The sequence below is a fragment of the Neofelis nebulosa genome, chromosome 9, assembly GCF_028018385.1.
Source record: "Neofelis nebulosa isolate mNeoNeb1 chromosome 9, mNeoNeb1.pri, whole genome shotgun sequence".
Classification (NCBI taxonomy): domain Eukaryota; kingdom Metazoa; phylum Chordata; class Mammalia; order Carnivora; family Felidae; genus Neofelis; species Neofelis nebulosa.
In genome coordinates, this window is record NC_080790.1 from 37,583,006 (window position 1) to 37,602,089 (window position 19,084).

The 19,084-nt window shown below is 42.3% G+C and overlaps 2 protein-coding genes across 6 annotated transcripts in view; both read left to right on the forward strand.

Annotated features, from left to right (window-relative positions):
• Positions 1–16,048, forward strand: part of MERTK (MER proto-oncogene, tyrosine kinase) — a 152,111-nt gene extending 136,063 nt beyond the window's left edge. For 2 of the 3 annotated variants that reach the window (XM_058683287.1, XM_058683286.1), the window contains exon 19: positions 2,747–3,802. In XM_058683287.1, coding sequence (XP_058539270.1) covers positions 2,747–3,260 — 514 coding nt within the window. In that variant the 3' untranslated portion in view covers positions 3,261–3,802. Of the gene's footprint in view, positions 1–2,746; positions 3,803–15,848 lie in introns of those variants that run through there. The other variant, XM_058683288.1, reaches the window with a different exon arrangement.
• Positions 16,049–17,487: 1,439 nt separating this feature from the next.
• TMEM87B (transmembrane protein 87B) overlaps positions 17,488–19,084 on the forward strand; it is a 48,683-nt gene continuing 47,086 nt past the window's right edge. For all 3 annotated transcript variants that reach the window (XM_058683291.1, XM_058683290.1, XM_058683292.1), the window contains exon 1: positions 17,488–17,869. In XM_058683291.1, coding sequence (XP_058539274.1) covers positions 17,675–17,869 — 195 coding nt within the window. In that variant the 5' untranslated portion in view covers positions 17,488–17,674. The remainder of the gene's footprint in view (positions 17,870–19,084) is intronic.

Consider the following 19,084-nt stretch of genomic DNA (forward strand, 5'->3'; position numbering starts at 1 on the left):
CGTGGCTCAGTGCTGTAGAGAGACATGTGCTGCTTAGGAGACTCCCGCCTTCCGAGCATCATTTCCCTGAGCAGACTGGAAACGCCGTACTCAGCTTCAGAGCCAGGGACAGAGCAGGTGCTTGACACATATGATGAATTCAAGCATTTATAAATTTAACAAATTTGCATGATTGCATCTTTTTAAACTCCTTTTTTAAATAGTGGTACAATTCACATAATGTAACCATGTGTAAGTGTGCAGTTCAGTAGGGTTAAGGGCATCCATCTCTCCAAGCCTCTTCTCATCTGAGGAAACGGAAAATCTGTACCCATGAAACAACTCCCCCCTTCTCCCCTGCTTCAGCCCCTGGCAACTGATAGGAGTATCTCTTTTATAAAATCTCAGCCAAAAAACAAAAGGGACCGTTTACAAAGGCAACTACCAAACTATTTTTTCTTTCGTCCACAAAATTGAAATTACTAAACATCACAGTCCCTGTTACTCTCCAGGCCAAGGCTCTCTCTCTTGCTCCTTCCCTTGGTCCACTCATACAGCGTTGCCCTTTTAGGGGAGCAGCTTAGACCATATACATGCTCACATGACTGTAAAAGCCATAGCCCTATTTTTAGGTATTTCACAAAGTACTGAAAGTAATAACAATAATAATAATAATAAGTTTCAAAGTGACATTGTTACTTTGCCACATGAAAAAATGATAGATTATTGAAATGCTTTCTCCTAAGACCTGGAATAAATGAAAATAAATTAACACAGCGCTTTGGTGAAGTAATGGAAAGGAGAGTATGTCTCCATGGACAGAATTCCTCCAAGCTCATCTCAGAGTGTCAACAATCCAGGCTTTGTGGGGGGAAAAAAGGAAGTCGTGCAAATTGATTTATACCATAAAAACCTCAAAAGTGGAAACAAAAACTGTTTGCCTTCTCTAAGTGACCATCTACTGAAGGTAAAACAGGGAGAGTATAAAGCACTCCTCAGCCTGAGGATCCAAGTGAGGATCGGGATTATCAGAGGAATGTGCCCCTGCTGTGACCTTACTGTTCTGTGTTCAGAGCCGGCCCTTGATGGAGGCTGAAAAAGCAAACAAATGAAAGATGATGTTATATGCCTACATAAATGAGATCTGGACGTGTCTGTGAAGTACCACAAGCCAGCAGAATTAGTCAAAGGATCTATATTATGTGTTCAGTGTAAATATGGGAATTGCTTTTTTTTATTTTTTTAATGTTGATTTTGTTTTTAATTTTGAATGGTTATTTTTGAGAGAGAAAGAGAGAGACAGAGCGCCAGTGGGGGAGGGGCAGAGAGAGAGAGAGAGAGGGAGACACAGAATCCAAAGCAGGTTCCGGGCTCCGAGGCATCAGCACAGACCCCAACGTGGGGCCTGAACCTATGAGCCGAGAGATCATGGCCTGAGCTGAAGTCAGACACTTAATCGACTGAGCCACCCAGGTGCCCCAGTGTTTATTTATTTTTGAGAGAGAGAGAACACAAGCAGGGGAGGGGCAGAGACAGAAGGAGACACAGAATCTGAAGCAGGCTCCAGGGTCTGAGCTGTCAGCATAGAGCCCGATGTGGGGCTTGAACCTATGAGCCAAGAGATCATGACCTGAGCCGAAGTCAGATGCTTAACCAACTGAGCCACCCAGGCACCCTGGGAATTACATATTTATGTTCACAACATCGCATCAACTACGTGTGTCAGATGATTTAAATTTGGGTTGTTTTCTTATCTAGTGACGTGAATATGAATTTCTCAAAACAGGAAAGAATCAAAATGAAATGATGGTATAACTCCCTCTTCGTCTCCGGCCAGTGGTTCCTCATTCAGTCATCTCTTTGTTTTGTTGTGCTCATGTAAATGTCCCTCCACTGTAAGTCTTAGTTATATCAGACACTGGAAATGAAAAAACCAGAGAGTTGTCTGTACAGAACACAACAGAGGGGTCATGAGCACCTGGGAATAGGAGTTGTCCAGCTGGAGGCTGGTCCCCATACTGCCCCTGCTGCCCACAGAGCCATGGCATCTGTAACATCCCTGAGTCCACTCTCATTTTTATTGCAAAGCAACAATGACAGGGCTGTCCAGAAGACTAAATATAGTGATACACAACCCCGAGCCCCGTGAGGCACACATCCTTCACCTTCCCCCTCCCTCACCCCCTGGCCTCTTTAGCCCTTGCCCCAGGGCCCTTCTAACTCAGTCCTCCTGGTTACAAACCCAATCTGATGGTATGGAACTGGGGTCAGCACGCTCTTTCTGTAAAGTGCCAAATAAATACATTCAGTTTTGCAGGCCATATGGTTTTTGTAGCAACTACACAACTCTGCCACTGTAGCAGAAGCAGCTATAGACAGTATGTAAATAAATAAAGGTAGCTGTGTTCCCGTAAAACCTTATTTGCAAAGCAGACAGCAGGCTGGACTTGGCCCATGGGCCATATAGTTTGCCAACCTCTAGAGTGAAGGAAAGACCTGAAATACTCCTACTTTGCAAAGTTCGATATAATTGCCATGAATGTCCTGTATTCCTGGAGCTAGAGAATCACTTATTACATACCCATGGAATATTTATAAACATTGAACAAATACTATGCCACAAGGAAAACCTCAGTGATTTCCCAAAAGTGGAATTCGTGTGGATTAAGATGTGACAAAACCAAAGAATAGGTGAAAACACTGTGTGGATTGTCCTAAGCGCTGTGGGTGCTGGGTCAGGAAACAACTCACTCTTCTGTACTTGTAGGTATGAAATAATGCATTCTTGCTGGAGAGCTGAGCCCTTGGACCGACCAACATTTTCTGTGCTGAGGCTGCAGCTAGAAAAACTCTTGGAGAGTTTGCCTGAAGTTCAGGACAAAGCTGATGTCATTTACATCAACACACAGTTTCCTGAGAGCTGTGAGGACCCTGGAGAGGGCCCCGCACTTGCTCAGCTAGACATGAACATTGATCTTGACTCTATCATTGGCTCTTGTACTCCCAGCGCTGCTGTCAGTGTGGTCACAGCAGAAGTTCATGACAGCAAGCCTCAGGAAGAAAGGTACATCCTGAATGGGGGCAGTGAGGAGTGGGGAGATTTGGCTTCTGCCGCCCCGGCATCAGGGACGGCGGAAAAGGACTGTGTTTTACCAGAGGACAAACTTGTAAAAAATGGAGTCTCCTGGTCCCATTCCAGCCCCTTGCCCTTGGGGAGCCCATCACCAGATGGACTTTTATTTGCCGACGACTCCTCAGAAGACTCAGAAGTCCTCATATGAGGAAACCTGAGAGACATTCCCAACTCAAGGAAATTCTTCTGCTTTAGGAGGATCTCTGTACGCTCCATGTTTTTAGAATTTGTCTTCCTTACCAATCCAATGCCATGGCCCCAAAGCACCAGGTGAATGTAAGTCATCATTAAAAATACATAATATATATTTATTTAAAGAGAAAATACATTTATATGTATATGATGGAAAGAGACAAAGGTCTATTTTAATAAAAGATGACTTATTTCATGTGCTTACCTTGCAGATCAAAGATTTAAGCTTTAACAGCCTCATCTCTAGCGCTGTTCCTTGATGTTAACATTTGCACAGAGTCAGTGTTGTTTTTTTAAAGTTCTTTTCTTTTTCATGACTATTAAGTGTAAAAATATTTGTAAAATGGAATGCTGTATTTGGCTTTGCTTCTGGTCTTATGAAAAATCTGATATTCTTACATGAATCATCTATTTGATAAGAATGATTTATTTAATGTTTAAAGTTTTATAACTGAGTAATTCTTTGATGTGATTTCCTAATAAAATTTGAATGAGGAAGGGTGTGTTGTACTTACTTGAAAGACAGTGGTCACTGACCAGTGGCCTCCATGCCTCTGCAGAGAAATTCCCTTAATGGCTGGTCCTCGATGCAATTGCTTTGACCCATCTTGGCATTGTTCTGGAAAGATATGGAAAAACCACTCCAGAGTCCAAGGATGAAAAACAAAATATACTGGGGTGCCTGGGTGGCTCAGTCGGTTAAGCGTCCGACTTCAGCTCAGGTCATGATCTCACACTCCATGAGTTTGAGCCCCGCATCAGGCTCTGTGCTGACAGCTCGGAGCCTGGAACCTGCTTCAGATTCTGTGTCTCCCCCTCTCTCTGCCCCTCCCCTGCTCATGTTCTGTCTCTCTCTGTCTCAAAAATAAATAAAAACATTAAAAAAAAAAAAAATTAAAAAAGAAAAACAAAATATACTAAAGGGTTGACAACTACAATCTGAGTGGAAAGATTAAAAATAACTTATGGAAGAGAGTCTGACAGGTAAAACACTTTTCCGTTTGGGAGTCACAACTTACGGGAGGTGGACCCGGGCAGTGGGCAAGGAACAGGCTTAGAACTCAGTATCTCTGAGTTCACAGCCTGGCTCTGCTATGTCATGACAGCGGTTGTTGGTTGAGCACTTGCTGTGTTTCAAGCACTTTATGTGAACTGCCCTATTTATTTATTTTTTTTTAACGTTTATTTATTTTTGAGACAGAGAGAGACAGAGCATGAACAGGGGAGGGGCAGAGAGAGAGGGAGACACAGAATCAGAAACAGGCTCCAGGCTCTGAGCGGTCAGCACAGAGCCCAACGTGGGGCTCGAACTCACGGACCGTGAGATCGTGACCTGAGCCGAAGTCGGACGCATAACCGACCGAGCCACCCAGGCGCCCCAATGAACTGCCCTATTTAATCTGGATATCATTACCGTACGTAGCAATGCCATTGTCATGTATGGACCAGGAAACCGAAGCTGGAAACATTGAGTGACGCGCTATGGCCCACATCTAGAGAGGGGTAGAGCTGGGATTTCAGAACTCAGTAATCTGATTCTGGCTGGCTCTGCACATGATTTGGGGGTTTGTTTCGGAGGCTCTCGACCTTTTCGTTTTAGCTAATAAACACGCAGGTAGCGCTTACTCTGTGGCCACACATAGGACTCATTTAATCCTGAAAACAACCCCGGCTGGTAGGTACTGCTATTATCCCCATTTCCCAGATGGGCAGGCTGAGGCACAGAGAACCTAACTCCCTCTGCTGGTGAAGGCAGTAGACTGATGCAGTGTGAGCACTGGTCCCTCAGGCCTGTTGCTCCCCACTTGTGAGCAGCCGCCCCAAGCCACCGCAGCCTGTGAGGCTTAGCGCCTGTCCTGTGCCAGCCTGGGTCCTTGTCCCAGCTGCCAACGCAGGAGCTGCAGTCTCCAACGGGAGCCAGCTTCACTGTTACTGTGCAATGCTCTATACAAGAAAGTTCTGAGGGTTTGAAAAGGATCTGCATTGTTACAGAAAATGCCAGCATCACATTTTATCAGTGAAAGAGCAAAAAGAAAAAAAAAAAGGCTGTTAGAGCCTATAAAGATAATTTCTATTGTTAGAAATTTTGGAATGGTTATTTAAAAAAATCAATAAAAAATTTTTATGACCTACTTGTGCAAACGAAGTTTCTTATTGATGGTGACTATCAACAATGTGAAGGGAGGTGCCTGGGTGGCTCAGTTGGTTAAGCGTCAGACTTCGGCTCAGGTCATGATCTTGCAGCTCATGAGTTCGAGACCCATGTCAGGTTCTGTGCTATCAGCACAGAGCCTGGAGCCTGCTTCAGATTCTGTGTCTCTTCCTCTCTCTCTCTCTCCCTGCCCCTCCCCTGCTCGCACTCTCTGTCTCTCAAAAATAAATAAACTTTAAAAAAATTAAAAGGGGCGCCTGGATGGCTCAGTCGGTTAAGCATCCGACTTCGGCTCAGGTCGTGATCTCGCGGTCTGTGAGTTCAAGCCCCGCGTCAGGCTCTGTGCTGACTGCTCAGAGCCTGGAGCCTGTTTCGGATTCTGTGTCTCCCTCTCTCTCTGACCCTCCCCCATTCATGCTCTGTCTCTCTCTGTCTCAAAAATAAATAAACGTTAAAAAAAAAATTAAAAGAATGTGAATGGTTCATCATTAAGTTCTTGATCAGGAACTGATCAAGAACTTAAAAAAATTAAAACTTCAATGTATAAAGGTTATGTCCACATCTGTAAGATAAATAAGCAAACTGAAAAACTGTTACTTGGAAGTTTCATATAAATTTAATATGAAATATCTAAATTAATATACTTAGTGTTTTATATTTCTAACTTTAATGGTACAGTGTAAACAAATATATAATAAATAGCTCATTGAATTGCACAGCCCTCCAAATCCTGTCCAGTTTGCTCGGTATAGGCCACATGGCTTGAGAAAGGCCGAGAAGCCTGGACCAGTTCTACTACAGAATAGCGCAGAGAAGTGAGCAAGCTGTGACTTCTGGCTTTTCTTGAGACATCAACAAACACAGCAGAGAAACTCACTTCATCCAACCCACAACAGTGCACCAGGTTCTTGATTAAATGGGGTGTGATGGGCATCACCCTCCCATCTCAGCTTCCTCTTCCCATGAGGGGAATGAAACTAACTACCATTATTCAGGCATTTCAGTCTCCTCACTGAGAACTTTGGAAACACAGTGGTTCTTCTTAGCCACATTCGAATGTTTCAAAGTTAGGAAAGAACTAACTTTCAGAGGAGCCAATCATTAGGAAACTCTTGTACGGTCTCCTGAGCATGAACTGAAAATAGCCTTTTAAATTCCTTTTTTATAAACTCAAATTACTTTTGTAAAGTGGCTCTTGATGGGCCAAAGAGGGGGAGAGAAAACAGAAACAAATTGGGTCATTGTCTTCAGCCAGCTGGGACAGGGTTGGGGAGGTCAAGAGGGCAAGACAAATAAACAAATACCAGAAATACTCGTGACCTACAGGTTGGGACTAGCTCTGCCTTGTGAGGGTTTTTCTTGCCTTCCTCCTCCACCCCTTCTTCCTCTCCTTCCCTTCCTTTCCCTTCTCTTCCTTTCTATCCTTTCCTTCCCTTTTACCTTTTCCTGGTTTTTTTGTTTTGTTTTGTTTTGTTTTGCTTTCTTGTTTGTTTTCTGAGTAGAGAGAAGTGAAGATCAGAACCTTATGAGCTGAGGAGCACTCGGGTGGCTCAGTCAGTTAAGCGTCCGACTTCAGCCCAGGTCATGATCTCACGGTTCACAAGTTTGAGCCCCATGTTGGGCTCTTTGCTGACAGCTCAGAGCCTAGAGCCTGCTTCAGATTCTGTCTCTCTCTGCCCCTGCCCTTCTCATAAAATTTAAAAAAAAAAAAAAAAAAAAAGAACCTCATGAGCTGGGCCATGCAGCCAATGGCAAAGGCTGGAAGGAAACTAGTCGTATGAGTGAGCACTCCTTGAACAGTCTGGGCAGGTCACTTGGCTCTCCTGGAGAGTAAAGATAGGAGTACCTTCTCTGCAACCCCCTAGGTGGTTATGTAGGAAGGGGAGAAAGCAAGGTCTTTGAAAGAACTTTATACTTACTAGAGGATTTCCCCAATTAGAAGCTTCTCCCAATTTCATTTTTTATGCAGTACAAACTCACCATTTGTCATACTAGAAATCTTTCCCCTGATTATGTTATCAACTCCTTCCAAAATAACACAAACTAGCTCAAAAATAAAATAATTTCATCATCGCCAGGGATGCACACAGTTGCGGAAGTTGGCAGAGTGAAGGAAATTGGCCATCATCCCTCACCTCAAGTGGCTCTTGGGCTCAAAGGCAACTCTCTACATCCTGATGCCCAGAGGTTCCTCTTCTGTCCATCTCATCCTGGAGTTTGGTTACTTGTGAGCCTCGGTGCTCATCCCTCCCCATATATGAGTATGGCAAGCAGTAGTGGCCTTATGGACAAGATTTGGGGACCTGGGGTGGGTCCAAGTGCCCTCCGGGGATGGAGAGACTCTTCCTCTGCCTCTGTGACTCCAGACCAAGCAGAAGTTCCTGCTCAGGAAACAAGCCAAACCACAGTCTCTTATCTTGCAAATCAGAATGACTGTGGCCAGACTAATCCTGATTCATGAAAGTTAAGACCTTTGTGACTTCTGGTCAATGGCAAAAACAAGTAGGAACTTCTGCTGAGTCAATGGGAAAATAATTGGCCCAAAAGTAAACCAGCTATGACAGCAACTTAACTTCTCTAAAGACATTTAGTTACCTTGGATGACAAGTGGGAAAACGGGAAGTTTTGTTTTCGTTAACAAACATTTCAGTAATGCCCAGTGTTTCTATATGTAGGTTTTATCTTCTCTCTTTTAAAGCTCCCAGAACAGAAGTGAAACTGCCCATCATCTATTTAACTTAAGCATGTCTTAATTGCTTAAATTAATTGTATTTAAATGTAATGATTATTTCTAGAAGCTGTAACCCCAAGACCACTACTTCAGAATATTTTCATGTACAATATCTTCTATTGAAATGGGATTCCATGTATAGATACTTGAAAGACCAACTTGAGAGTTCTATATATTAACCCTTCCTACCTCAAGGGTACAAGCATCTTAAATTAATTAGTGGATTTATTGAAACTGCATAATTATAAATTCTAACCAAGACTGTGTTCTCAAACAAGTGTCCGGTGAGGACGCATATAATAAATTCATCCATTTACTGATATTCACTGAGAAGAAGGCTCTTTTCTGGACATTGGGATTTGCAAGGAACAGCCTTGCTGTCTTGATAACAGTCCAGAGGAGGGAACGCATGGCTTCAAATGAATACTTTCTTTTAAAGAATATTCTTCAGAATGCTCTGACTTGCACATTTTGTTGAAGCCAAGCCTGCAGATGTTGTTTGGGCTCTAACAAACCTAAGAACTAGAGAGCAAGGGCTTTCCCTGGAAGCAGGCTCTAAGGCCCTGCCCCATAAAACTTAAAATTAAAGGGCCATCCATTGGAGTTTGAAAACCAAAATTCCATTATACCACAAATGGTCTGAGCAGTTCAAGGGAACGTACGCTGCTTCTCTAATGCCATGAGTCCTATGGCCTTTTTTAACATTGTTTCCCCAAAGATAGAAAATAATTTCTTGTGACATAATTTTGTAGTTCTCTAAATCTTTTTCTTCCTGTACTTCAGATTAGACTGTCTCTAATGATCTATCTTCAAATTTGCTGATTCTCTCTTCTGCCAGCTCACATCTGCTGTTGAGTCCTTCTAGAGAGTTTTTCATCTCAGTAACTGTACTTTTTATTTTATTTTATTTTTAAATGTTTATTTTTTTGAGAGAGACAGAAACAGAGTGTGAGCAGGGGAGGGGCAGGGAGAGAGAAAGAGAGACAGAGAGAGAGAGAGAGAGAGAGAGAGACACAGAATCTGAAACAGGCTCCAGGCTCTGAGCTATAAGCACGGTACCTGATGTGGGGTTTGAACTCACTAACCATGAGATCATGACCTGAGCTGAAGTCAGAGTCTTAACCAACAGAACCACCCAGGTGCCCCTGGGTTAAATATATAAATATATATAAATATAAATATAAATATAAATATAAATATAAATATATATATATCAAATTTAAAAATATAAATTTTTGAAGTAAACCCTACCCCCAACGTGGGGCTCGAACTCACAATGACTCTGAGATCAAAAGTCACATGCTCTATAGACTAGGCCAGTGAGGCACCCCTCAGTAATTCTACTTTTAGCTCCGGAAGTGCCATTTGGTTCTTTTAATAACTTGTATTTCTTTGTTCATATTCTCTATTTGATTTTGAGTTTTATATAAATTGACACTTTTTTTTTTTTTTTTTTTTTTTTTTTTTTTTTTTTTTTTTTTTTGGGACAGAGAGAGACAGAGCATGAACGGGGGAGGGGCAGAGAGAGAGGGAGACACAGAATCGGAAACAGGCTCCAGGCTCCGAGCCATCAGCCCAGAGCCTGACGCGGGGCTCGAACTCACGGACCGCGAGATCGTGACCTGGCTGAAGTCGGACACTTAACCGACTGCGCCACCCAGGCGCCCCAAATTGACACTTTTTAAAATAATAAAGTGTCTGCTAAATTTTTTGTCTGGGTCTCTTTAGGGACAATTTCTATTGACTACTTTTTTTTTTTTCCTATGTATGAGCTAACTTTATTGTTTATTTTCATGTTTCACATATTTTTTATTGAAACTGGCTATTTCAGATCATATACTATAGCAACTATAGATTCTAATTTGTCCCTCCTTCCAGAAGTGATTGTCATCACTGTTTTCTTTTTTTTTTTTTTTAATGTTTTATTTGTTTAATCTCTGCACCCAGTGTGGGGCTCAAACCCACAACCCTAAGATCAAAAGTCACATGTTCCTCCAACTGAGCCAACCAGGTGTCCCTGTTTGTTTTCTTATTTGTTTTTTTTTTTGTTTTTTTTTTTAGTGGCTTGCCTGAATTAATCCTGTAGACTGTATTTCTCCTGCAGTGTTTTACCACTGATGTCTCTGCTTATTTACTTTTTAAACATTATTCTTGTTTTCATTTTTAAGCCTGGCTTTTAAGAGATCACCTCTGAGTCAGCATGGCTTAGTAATAAGCCAGCCTTTGGTCAGTGTTGTACTTGAACATCTTGAGCCATTAAAGCCTCCACCTTTTGTTTATTGATTTGTGTGCAGCTTGGAGAATATATTCCAAGTTCAGGAAATTTATAAGTGTGCCCTGCATTCACAATGTTTCTTGTTTAGCCAGTGATAAGGATTTCACTAAATGTGAATGGATTAAATATTCTGATTGAAAAGACAGAGATCATTATGCTGGATAAAAAGGGCCTTGTATCTAGAAATAGAAACAATTCTTACAACTCAACAATAAAAAAAAATTCTAACTTTTAAAAGGGAAAGAAAACACGTTTTAAAGGGGCAAAGGATTTGAATATATATTTTTCCTAATGAGCACATGAAAAGATATTCAACATCTTTAGTCATGGAAATGCAAATCAAAACCACAGTGAGGGGTGCCTGGCTAGCCCTCTTGGTGGAGCATGTGATTCTTGATCTCAGGGTTGTGAGTTCAAACTCCACATTGGGTATAGAGATTACTTACAAATAAAATCTTTAAAAACAACAACAGTGACATACCACCTCGCAGCCACTAGAATGGCTATAATCTAAAAGAAAGATAATAATAAGTGTTGGTAAGGATGTGGAGAAATTGGAACCCTCAAACATTGCTGATGAGATTACAAAATAGTACGGCTGCTTTAAAAAATAGTTTGGCAGTGCCTCAAAGAGTTAAAACATAGATTTACCATATAACCCATGAATTGCATTCCTAGGTGTATACCCAAGAGAATTGAAAACATGTTCACACAAAAACTTATACATAAATATTCATAGTAGTGCTATTCATGATAGCCAAAAGGTGGAAACAACCTAAATGTTCATCAGTGTATGATGAATGGATAAACAAAATGTGGGATATCTATACCATGGAATGTTATTCAGCCATAGTATACTGATACATGATGCAGTGTGGATTAACTCTGAAAATATGCTAAGTGAAAGAAGCTAATTACAAAGAACCACATATTGTGTGATTCCATTTATGTAAAATATCCAGAATTGGCAAATCCATAGAGACAGAAAGTAGATTAATGTTTCCCAGGAGCTGGGGGAGGAGGAAACAAAAAGTGACTGCTAATGGATTCAGGGTTTCTTTTTGGGATGACTATAATTATGGATTTTTATAGGTTTCCAACTAGTTTTTCCTTCACTCATCTTAAACTCTGTTATTAGGTGCATAAGTATGTAGAATTGTTGTGTCTTTCCAGTGAAGTGACCCCTTTATTATTATGAAATTACCTTCATTTTATCCCTCATAATATGTTCTGCTGTGAAATCTACTTTGCCTGATGTTAATATAGTCATTCCAGCTTTCCTGGAATATCTTATAATTTTTCATTCTTTTCAATTTTAACCTATTTGTGTTTTTATATTTAAGGTGCCTCTCTTATAGGCAGCATATAGTTGCATTTTTTTCAACCAATCTGACATCACTGTCTTTTAATTAAAATAATTAGACCATTAACATCTAATATGATTATTGATATGGTAGAGTTTCAATCAGCCATCTTGCAATTTGTTTTGTATTTGTCCTACCTGTTCTTTATTCCCTTTTTCTACTCTTTCTGCCTTCTTTTGGAATAATCAAACATTTTTTATGATTCCATTTTACCTGCCATCATGATTTATTAGCTGTAACTGTTTTTATTCTTCTAGTAATTATTTTAAGATTGGTAATTATATGCATAATTTATCACAGTCTCTGTTCAAGTGATATATCATTTAAAATATAGTATAGGGGCACAGGGTGGCTCAGTCAGTTAAGCGACCGACTTGCGTCAGGTCATGATCTCATAGTTTGTGATTTTGAGCCCCACGTCAGGTTCTGTGCTGACAGCTCAGAGCCTGGAGCCTGCTTCAGATTCTGTATCTCCCTCTGTCTCTACCCCTTCCCCTCCCCTGCTAATGCTCTCTCTGTCTCTCTCAAAAATAAGTAAACATTAAAAAAATTTTTATTAATATAGTGTAAAACCCATACAATAATATATTTCCATTTCTCCCTTTCTGGACTTTATGCTATTACTGCATGGATTTTATTTCACACACGTGATAAATCCAAGGTGATATTATTATATTTGTTTAAATAGTAAAATAACTGTTAAAGATATTCCAATAATACGAAAAGATCTCACATATTTACATGTTGTTACCATTTCCACTGCTCTTTATTCCTTTGTGTGAATCCAGTATTCTATCTGGAATCATCTTCTAGACATTTTTTCCCAGGCTGGTCTTCTCATGATGAATTTCTACAGCTTTTTAAATCTGAAAATGACTATTCCTCTTGTTTTTGAAAGATATTTCTGCTGAGTACTGACGTCTAGATTAAAAGATTTTTTTCTTTCAATTCTTTTAAAAATGTTTCTCCATTGTCTTTTTGTTTTTATTGTTTCTACAAGAAATTTGTGTCATTCTTATCACTTTGTTTTTTGTATTTAACATGTCCTTTTTTTCTGCTTTTAAGATTTTTTTTTTTTTATTGCTGATTGTATGCAATTTGCTTATGATATGCTTTGGTGTCATCTTTGGATTTCTTTCGTTTGGCCTTAATTGATCTTCTTGGATCTGTGAGTTTATAGTTCTTACCAAGTTTGAGAAAACTTCAGCCATTATTTATTCAAAAATTTTTTCTGACTCTCCCTTCTTTTGGGATTCCAATCGCACATATATTGGGCCACTTGACTACTCACTGATGCTCACTGCTTACTGATGTTTAATTTTCATTTTTTCATTCTTTTTCTTTTCTGAGATTTTCATTCTTTTCTTTTCTGAGATTTTGATTCATTTTTATTCCTGTGTCTTTGAGTTCACTAATATTCCCTTCTGCAGTAGTCAATATGCCATTAATCCCACCCAGTCTATTTTTCATTCTTTTTCTTTTCTGAGATTTTGATTCATTTTTATTCCTGTGTCTTCGAGTTCACTAGTATTCCCTTCTGCAGTAGTCAATATGCCATTAATCCCACCCAGTCTATTTTTTTTTGTCTCACATGCTGTATTTTGCATTGCTAGAAACTTAATTTGGTCTTTTTTCTATTTTCCATGTCTCTACTTAACTTTTGAACATATGGAATTAAGTTACAATGACTTTTAATATCCTTTTCTGCTCATTCTGACATATGTGTCAGTTCTAGGTCAGTTTCAATTGATTTTTTTTCTCCTCCTTACACCTTATATTTTCCTAATTCTTTGCCAAGAATTTAGTTGGATGACAGATATTGTGATTTGACCTTCTAGGGTGCTGGAGATTTTTATATACCTATAAATAATCCTTGAGCTTTGTTCTAGGATACAGTTACTTGGAAACTAACCTTTTGGGTCTTGCTTTTACGATTTGTTAATTGGGCTGAAGAACCATGTTTAATCTAGGGCTAATTACGCCCCACCATTGGGGCAAAAAACTTTTGAGTACTCTAGACAATTGCCCTGTAAATTATAAAATTTCCGAGGTTAGCTGATCAGGACGGGCGCTTTTCCCAGCCCTTTCTAATACTGTTCCTTCTTATTCTTTTTGGTGAATCTTTCCTTGGCCTCAGGCAGTTTCTTCATGTGTAGAGCAGTTCTCTGCTGAAGATTTGAGGAGGACCTTCTCTAGATCTCAAGATTCCGTCATTGTACAGCTGTCTCCTCACCATATTCAGTCCTACCAACTAACTGCCTTACTCACATTGGACTCCTAGCTGAGTCTTCTAAACTCTTGAGAATCTGCCAGGCTCTGCTTTAGTTTCTCCTCCCTGTATTGTGGCCTGGAAACTTTCTTAAGCTAGTAAGCCGAACCAATCATAGGGCCCACCTTTCTTTTTTTATTTCCTTAGGAATGATTGTCCATTGCCTGATGTCCAGAGTCTTGAAAACTGTTGTTTCACATATTTGGTCTGTTTGTTGTTGTTGTTTTAGGCAGGAACGTAAATTTGGTCCCTACTGCTCTAGCTAGCAGAGGTCTCTAACGTACCTTTTACAAAACGTTTTATTATGGAAAATTTTAAACTTACACCAAAGTAGGCAGGAGGGTCATGCATCATCTCCACGTTTTAGGAAATGGTCTACTCGTGGCCAATCTTATTTTATCTGTATCCCCACTCATTTCTCTCCCTCTTGTATTATTTTAAAGCAAATCCCAGACATCATGTACACTGATGTTAGTATTTCAGGGTGAATTTCTGCAGGGATCCCTGTCAGTGCCCTCCCCATATTCCTCCTATCTTTTCACTTCAGTGTGCCTGAACTGACTCTAGCATCTCTTTGCTTAAAGGCTTTCCTCAAAAGTGGAGAAAACTACTGTGCCCCGCTCACAGCAGCCTGGAACTGCAGTCTCTTTGGTGCCCTCCCAGGGGCAGACCCTAACCAAAGACTAACAGGTGTAAATATGTAAATATCTCAGCTCCTTCATCCCTTGCGTGAGGTGATTCTGAGGCTTGTGCTTCACATCTTTCTCCCAAGTTTCTCAGTGGGACTGTGTTCCCTTTGCCCACGGCAGTAGCTGATGTGATAATGCCCCATTTATTAACTATATCCCCTCCCTGGCAGATTTGCTCACTCCCTGTATCAGTTTTCCAGGGCTGCCATAACGAAGTACCACAGACTGGGCGACTTAACATAATGTATTTTCTCATGATTCTAGAAGCTAGAAGTCTGACATCAAGGTGTCAGAGTTCAAGATGTCAGCAGGGTTAGTTTCTTCTGAATCTCTCTTCTGGGCTTATAAAAAAAATTTTTTTTAATGTTTATTCATTTTTGAGAGACAGAGAGACAGAGCATGAGCGGGGAAGGGGCAGAGAGAGGGAGACAGAATCTGAAGCTGGCTCCAGGCTCCGCACTGTCAGCACAGAGCCCAACACGGGGCTCTGACACGGGGTTCTGACACGGGGTTCTGACACGGGGCTCAAACTCACAAACTGAGAGATCATGACCTGAGCCGAAGTCAGACGCTCAACCAACTGAGCCACCCAGGCACCCCTCTCTTCTGGGCTTATAGATGGCTGTCTTCTCCCTGTGTCTTCACATGGTCTGTGTGTGTGTGTGTCCTAATCTCCTCTTCTTATAAGGACACCAATCATACTGTAGTAGGGCCCACCTATACAACCTCATTTTTACCTTAATTACCTCTTTAAAGGCCCTATCTCCAAAGACAGTCACGTTCTGAGGTATTGGGGTTAAGACTTTAGCATATGAAATTTGGATGAAAAATTCAGCCCATAATCCTCCCCTGCTGGTGCTGCACCTCCCAAATGAACTACTACTCAAATTTTTATCTCAGGGTCTGCTTCTGGGCAAACTCATATGAAGGAAATCGCTAAAAGATAAGGACTCTTGAAAAAAATAACCAACTTACCCCTGTACACCTTTGATATCCACAGTTCAAGGCTTTACCCATTCTGCCTTGTATTATTGGCTTTTTACATGTGCACATCTTTTTTACAGCCTCACAGTGATGACAGAGACTATGCCGTACTGATCTTATCCCTGACCAGGTAATGCCTTGGATGTAGGAGATACCAGTGCTGCTTGATTTGCTCAAGCCAATGACAGTAGTTCTAATCTGCCTTGGAAACTAGGTTTTAATAGAATAGCCACAAAATCTAAATGACAAATAAAAGGACTTGTTCTTTAATAATGTAAAATCCTTGCTAAGTCAATTGCCAGCAATCTGTACAAATGTACAATACCTAGCACTAAGGTACATAATATATGTTGCCTGAATTAAGGTTCTAATGATTTAAATTAGAGGTATCTATAGCATCATCAATTGGACGCTAAAAACTCAGGATTACAAAACCACGATTTTTATGTAAAATATCTTCAAAATGCTAGTGCCACCTACTGGTGAGGATTGGCTAGTGTTCTAGGAACCTATTTCTTAGGGCCCTTGAATTTTGATGGTTGTATAACAAGGGGTCTGTCTATACAAAGCATTAGTAAACAATAAAAATTTGACACAATAAAAACATATGATATATAATCACAAGATTCTTGTGAAAAGGAACTATCATACATTCAATCTTCACATTTATCATTTTTTTTTAAATGTTTATTTATTTTTGAGACAGAGAGAGACAGAGCATGAACGGGGGAGGGTCAGAGAAACACACAGAATCTGAAACAGGCTCCAGGCTCTGAGCCCGACGTGGGGCTCGAACTCACGGACCGCGAGATCATGACCTGAGCCAAAACCAGATGCTTAACCAACTGAGCCACCCAGGCACCCCTCAATCTTCATATTTATAAATACACAAGACTCTCAACTCAAACCTCTCTAGACTAGACCCTCAATAATGATTGGCTGAATAAGTGACTAGGGTGAATGAGGGTGACTGATAAGGCAAACAGAACCTCTTGACTGTAAATCAGTCCTATTTTACATTAGAACAATATTAATCGAGGATTGTATTCTCCCTCTAGACATTATTTACATTTGATAATAAAGTAGTTCTCTCTGACAGCAAGCTTTCAAAGGCGAAAATGCTAGGCAAAGTACACAGTAAGACAAATTTAAGTCCTTTTAGGTTTAAGTAATCAGGCGGCTGTATTTGTCTGAAAATTACTACTGTGCTACCAAGTTATGCTTACAACACAATGCCTTGGGTTCAACTGACCCTGACTTCAAAGTACTTTCCAGACCACTTTCCATGAATTAAGAGAACAGTTTCCCTTGAGCTGTGAGGACTGGGATAGGGGCACGTGCATAGGATGCAAGAAACTGAAACACAAGGAGCAGAAAACTTCAGCACGAAACTCCATTCCATATTCTCCATTAAGCATCAGACCACAACCATAGTGAAGTCTGGAACTTGACCTTTCACCCCTGGCCGGTCCCGCCCCCAATACGGTCCCGCCCACGCCCCGCCTGTTCTCCCGGCCCCGCCTCCACACTCCGGCCCGGCCCCAAGCCCCGCCCCCACTCATATCTCCTCCCGCGCCCCCCCCCCCCCCCCCAATAGTCCCGCCCCTCAGCTCTTCTCCCGACCCCGCCTCCCGACTCCGGCCGGGCCCTGAAGCTCGCCTCCACGCTCTGGCCCACCCACCCCTCCCACCCCTCCCACCCCTCTCACCCCTCCCACCCCCTACCCCCCTTGCCGCGCTCTGTCTCCTTCTAGCTCCACTCCTGGGCTCCGCTTCCCGGGTCCGAACCGCACCTCCCCGTCCAAGCCTAAACCCCGTCTCCACCTCCCTGTCGGAGCCACACCACACGACCCGAACCCGCCTCCCGGGGGCGGAGCCGCACCAGGTGCGGACCCGGGGCGTGGCGGATGTCCAGGAGCGCCAGGTGCGGCTTCCGTGTCAAGATGGCCGCCGCCTGCCGCTTCGGAGCCCGGGTCCCGCCCCGCCGCCGCCTCTTTGCCGGGACCCCGCTGCTTCGCGTCGCCCTCTGCCTCCTGTGCTGGGCCCCGGCGGCTGTGGTCGCCGTCCCCGAGCTCGGGCTCTGGGCAGCGACGATCAGCGACGTAAGTGGAATGTCAAGACAGAGGCGTGGCGCGTCTCGGGCCCTCAGGGTCCTCGCCGGGACTCCTTCAGACCCCGGTTCCAGGCCCTGGACTTGTTCATCTGGTCTTTGCCGGGCCTGCTCCGGGTCCCTGATACGCCCCCTGAGCCTTTCGTCTGTTAACGGGCGTGGAGACCTCCCTCCTCCGGCTGGACTTGGGCTGTGGGGAAGCTCAGTGAAGCTAGTGCACGGGGTCGGTTCTCCCTTCTGCGCGCTGCTGCTGTTCCTGCGGATTGCCTTTCCCTAAGTCCTGGCTGTGCTCTGACGCGCTCTGGTTAGATCAGGTCGTCGTTTATTCAGACCCGAGCCCCCCGATTCCTTGGCACTCCTGCCGGCATCTTTGCCTTTTGACCCCACCTCGGGCCGGGTGCAGCCAGAGGGCCACACCCGTGAGGCCACAGGAAGGACTTTCCCAGGCTTTGCTCTCAGCACAAATTTAAAAAGTGTGTGTGCGCCGCTTTCGTTTTCTTCTTTAAATGCGAGAGCTACCCCACCCCTCTTTCCCTCTTCTGCGGTTCCTGAATTTCTCGGGGGCTCCTGTCAGTCACAGTTCGGGGAATGTGTGTGTGGAGATGGGGTGGGATGTGTGATTAAGGAGCGTTTGAAAGGCTAGGCTGGAGGCATGACTGTGTGGAAACTTCCTTTCCAGGGCAGGATATTTGAGAACTTGGCATCTGGTAGTTGCATGAGATGATGTAGGAGTGAGGCAAGAGTAGCATTTTGGAAAATTTTGCTAAAGAGGGGCAGGAAATCAGGAAGAGGCCTTATCATCTTCTCTGGAGTCAGATGACTCACCCAGCTCTGTTTTGAGATGATTATTTTCCATATGCATTGAAATGATGTCTAAGTCCTAAAGGCAAAACTTATATTTTGATTTACTCAACCAGAAACATTTAGTACCAGAGGCTGCAAATACTTCCTACAGCATAGAAACTATACAGGAAGGAAAGTTGGTCTCTTTCTCAGTTTTTAAGACCCAGTGCTACCATTTCTTCCAGGGTCCTTCATTATATGCACCAGTGATAATAGTGTGTGCATCTCTGTTACTGAATTTCTCTGGACAGTAAACAGAAAAGTCCAAGAGCTACACTCATGGGTTCATGCTGCTTCTCTGGTGAATGAATGACAGTATCACAGAGACTAAGAGTAGACAATATTGGAAGTGAATGAGCTGTGC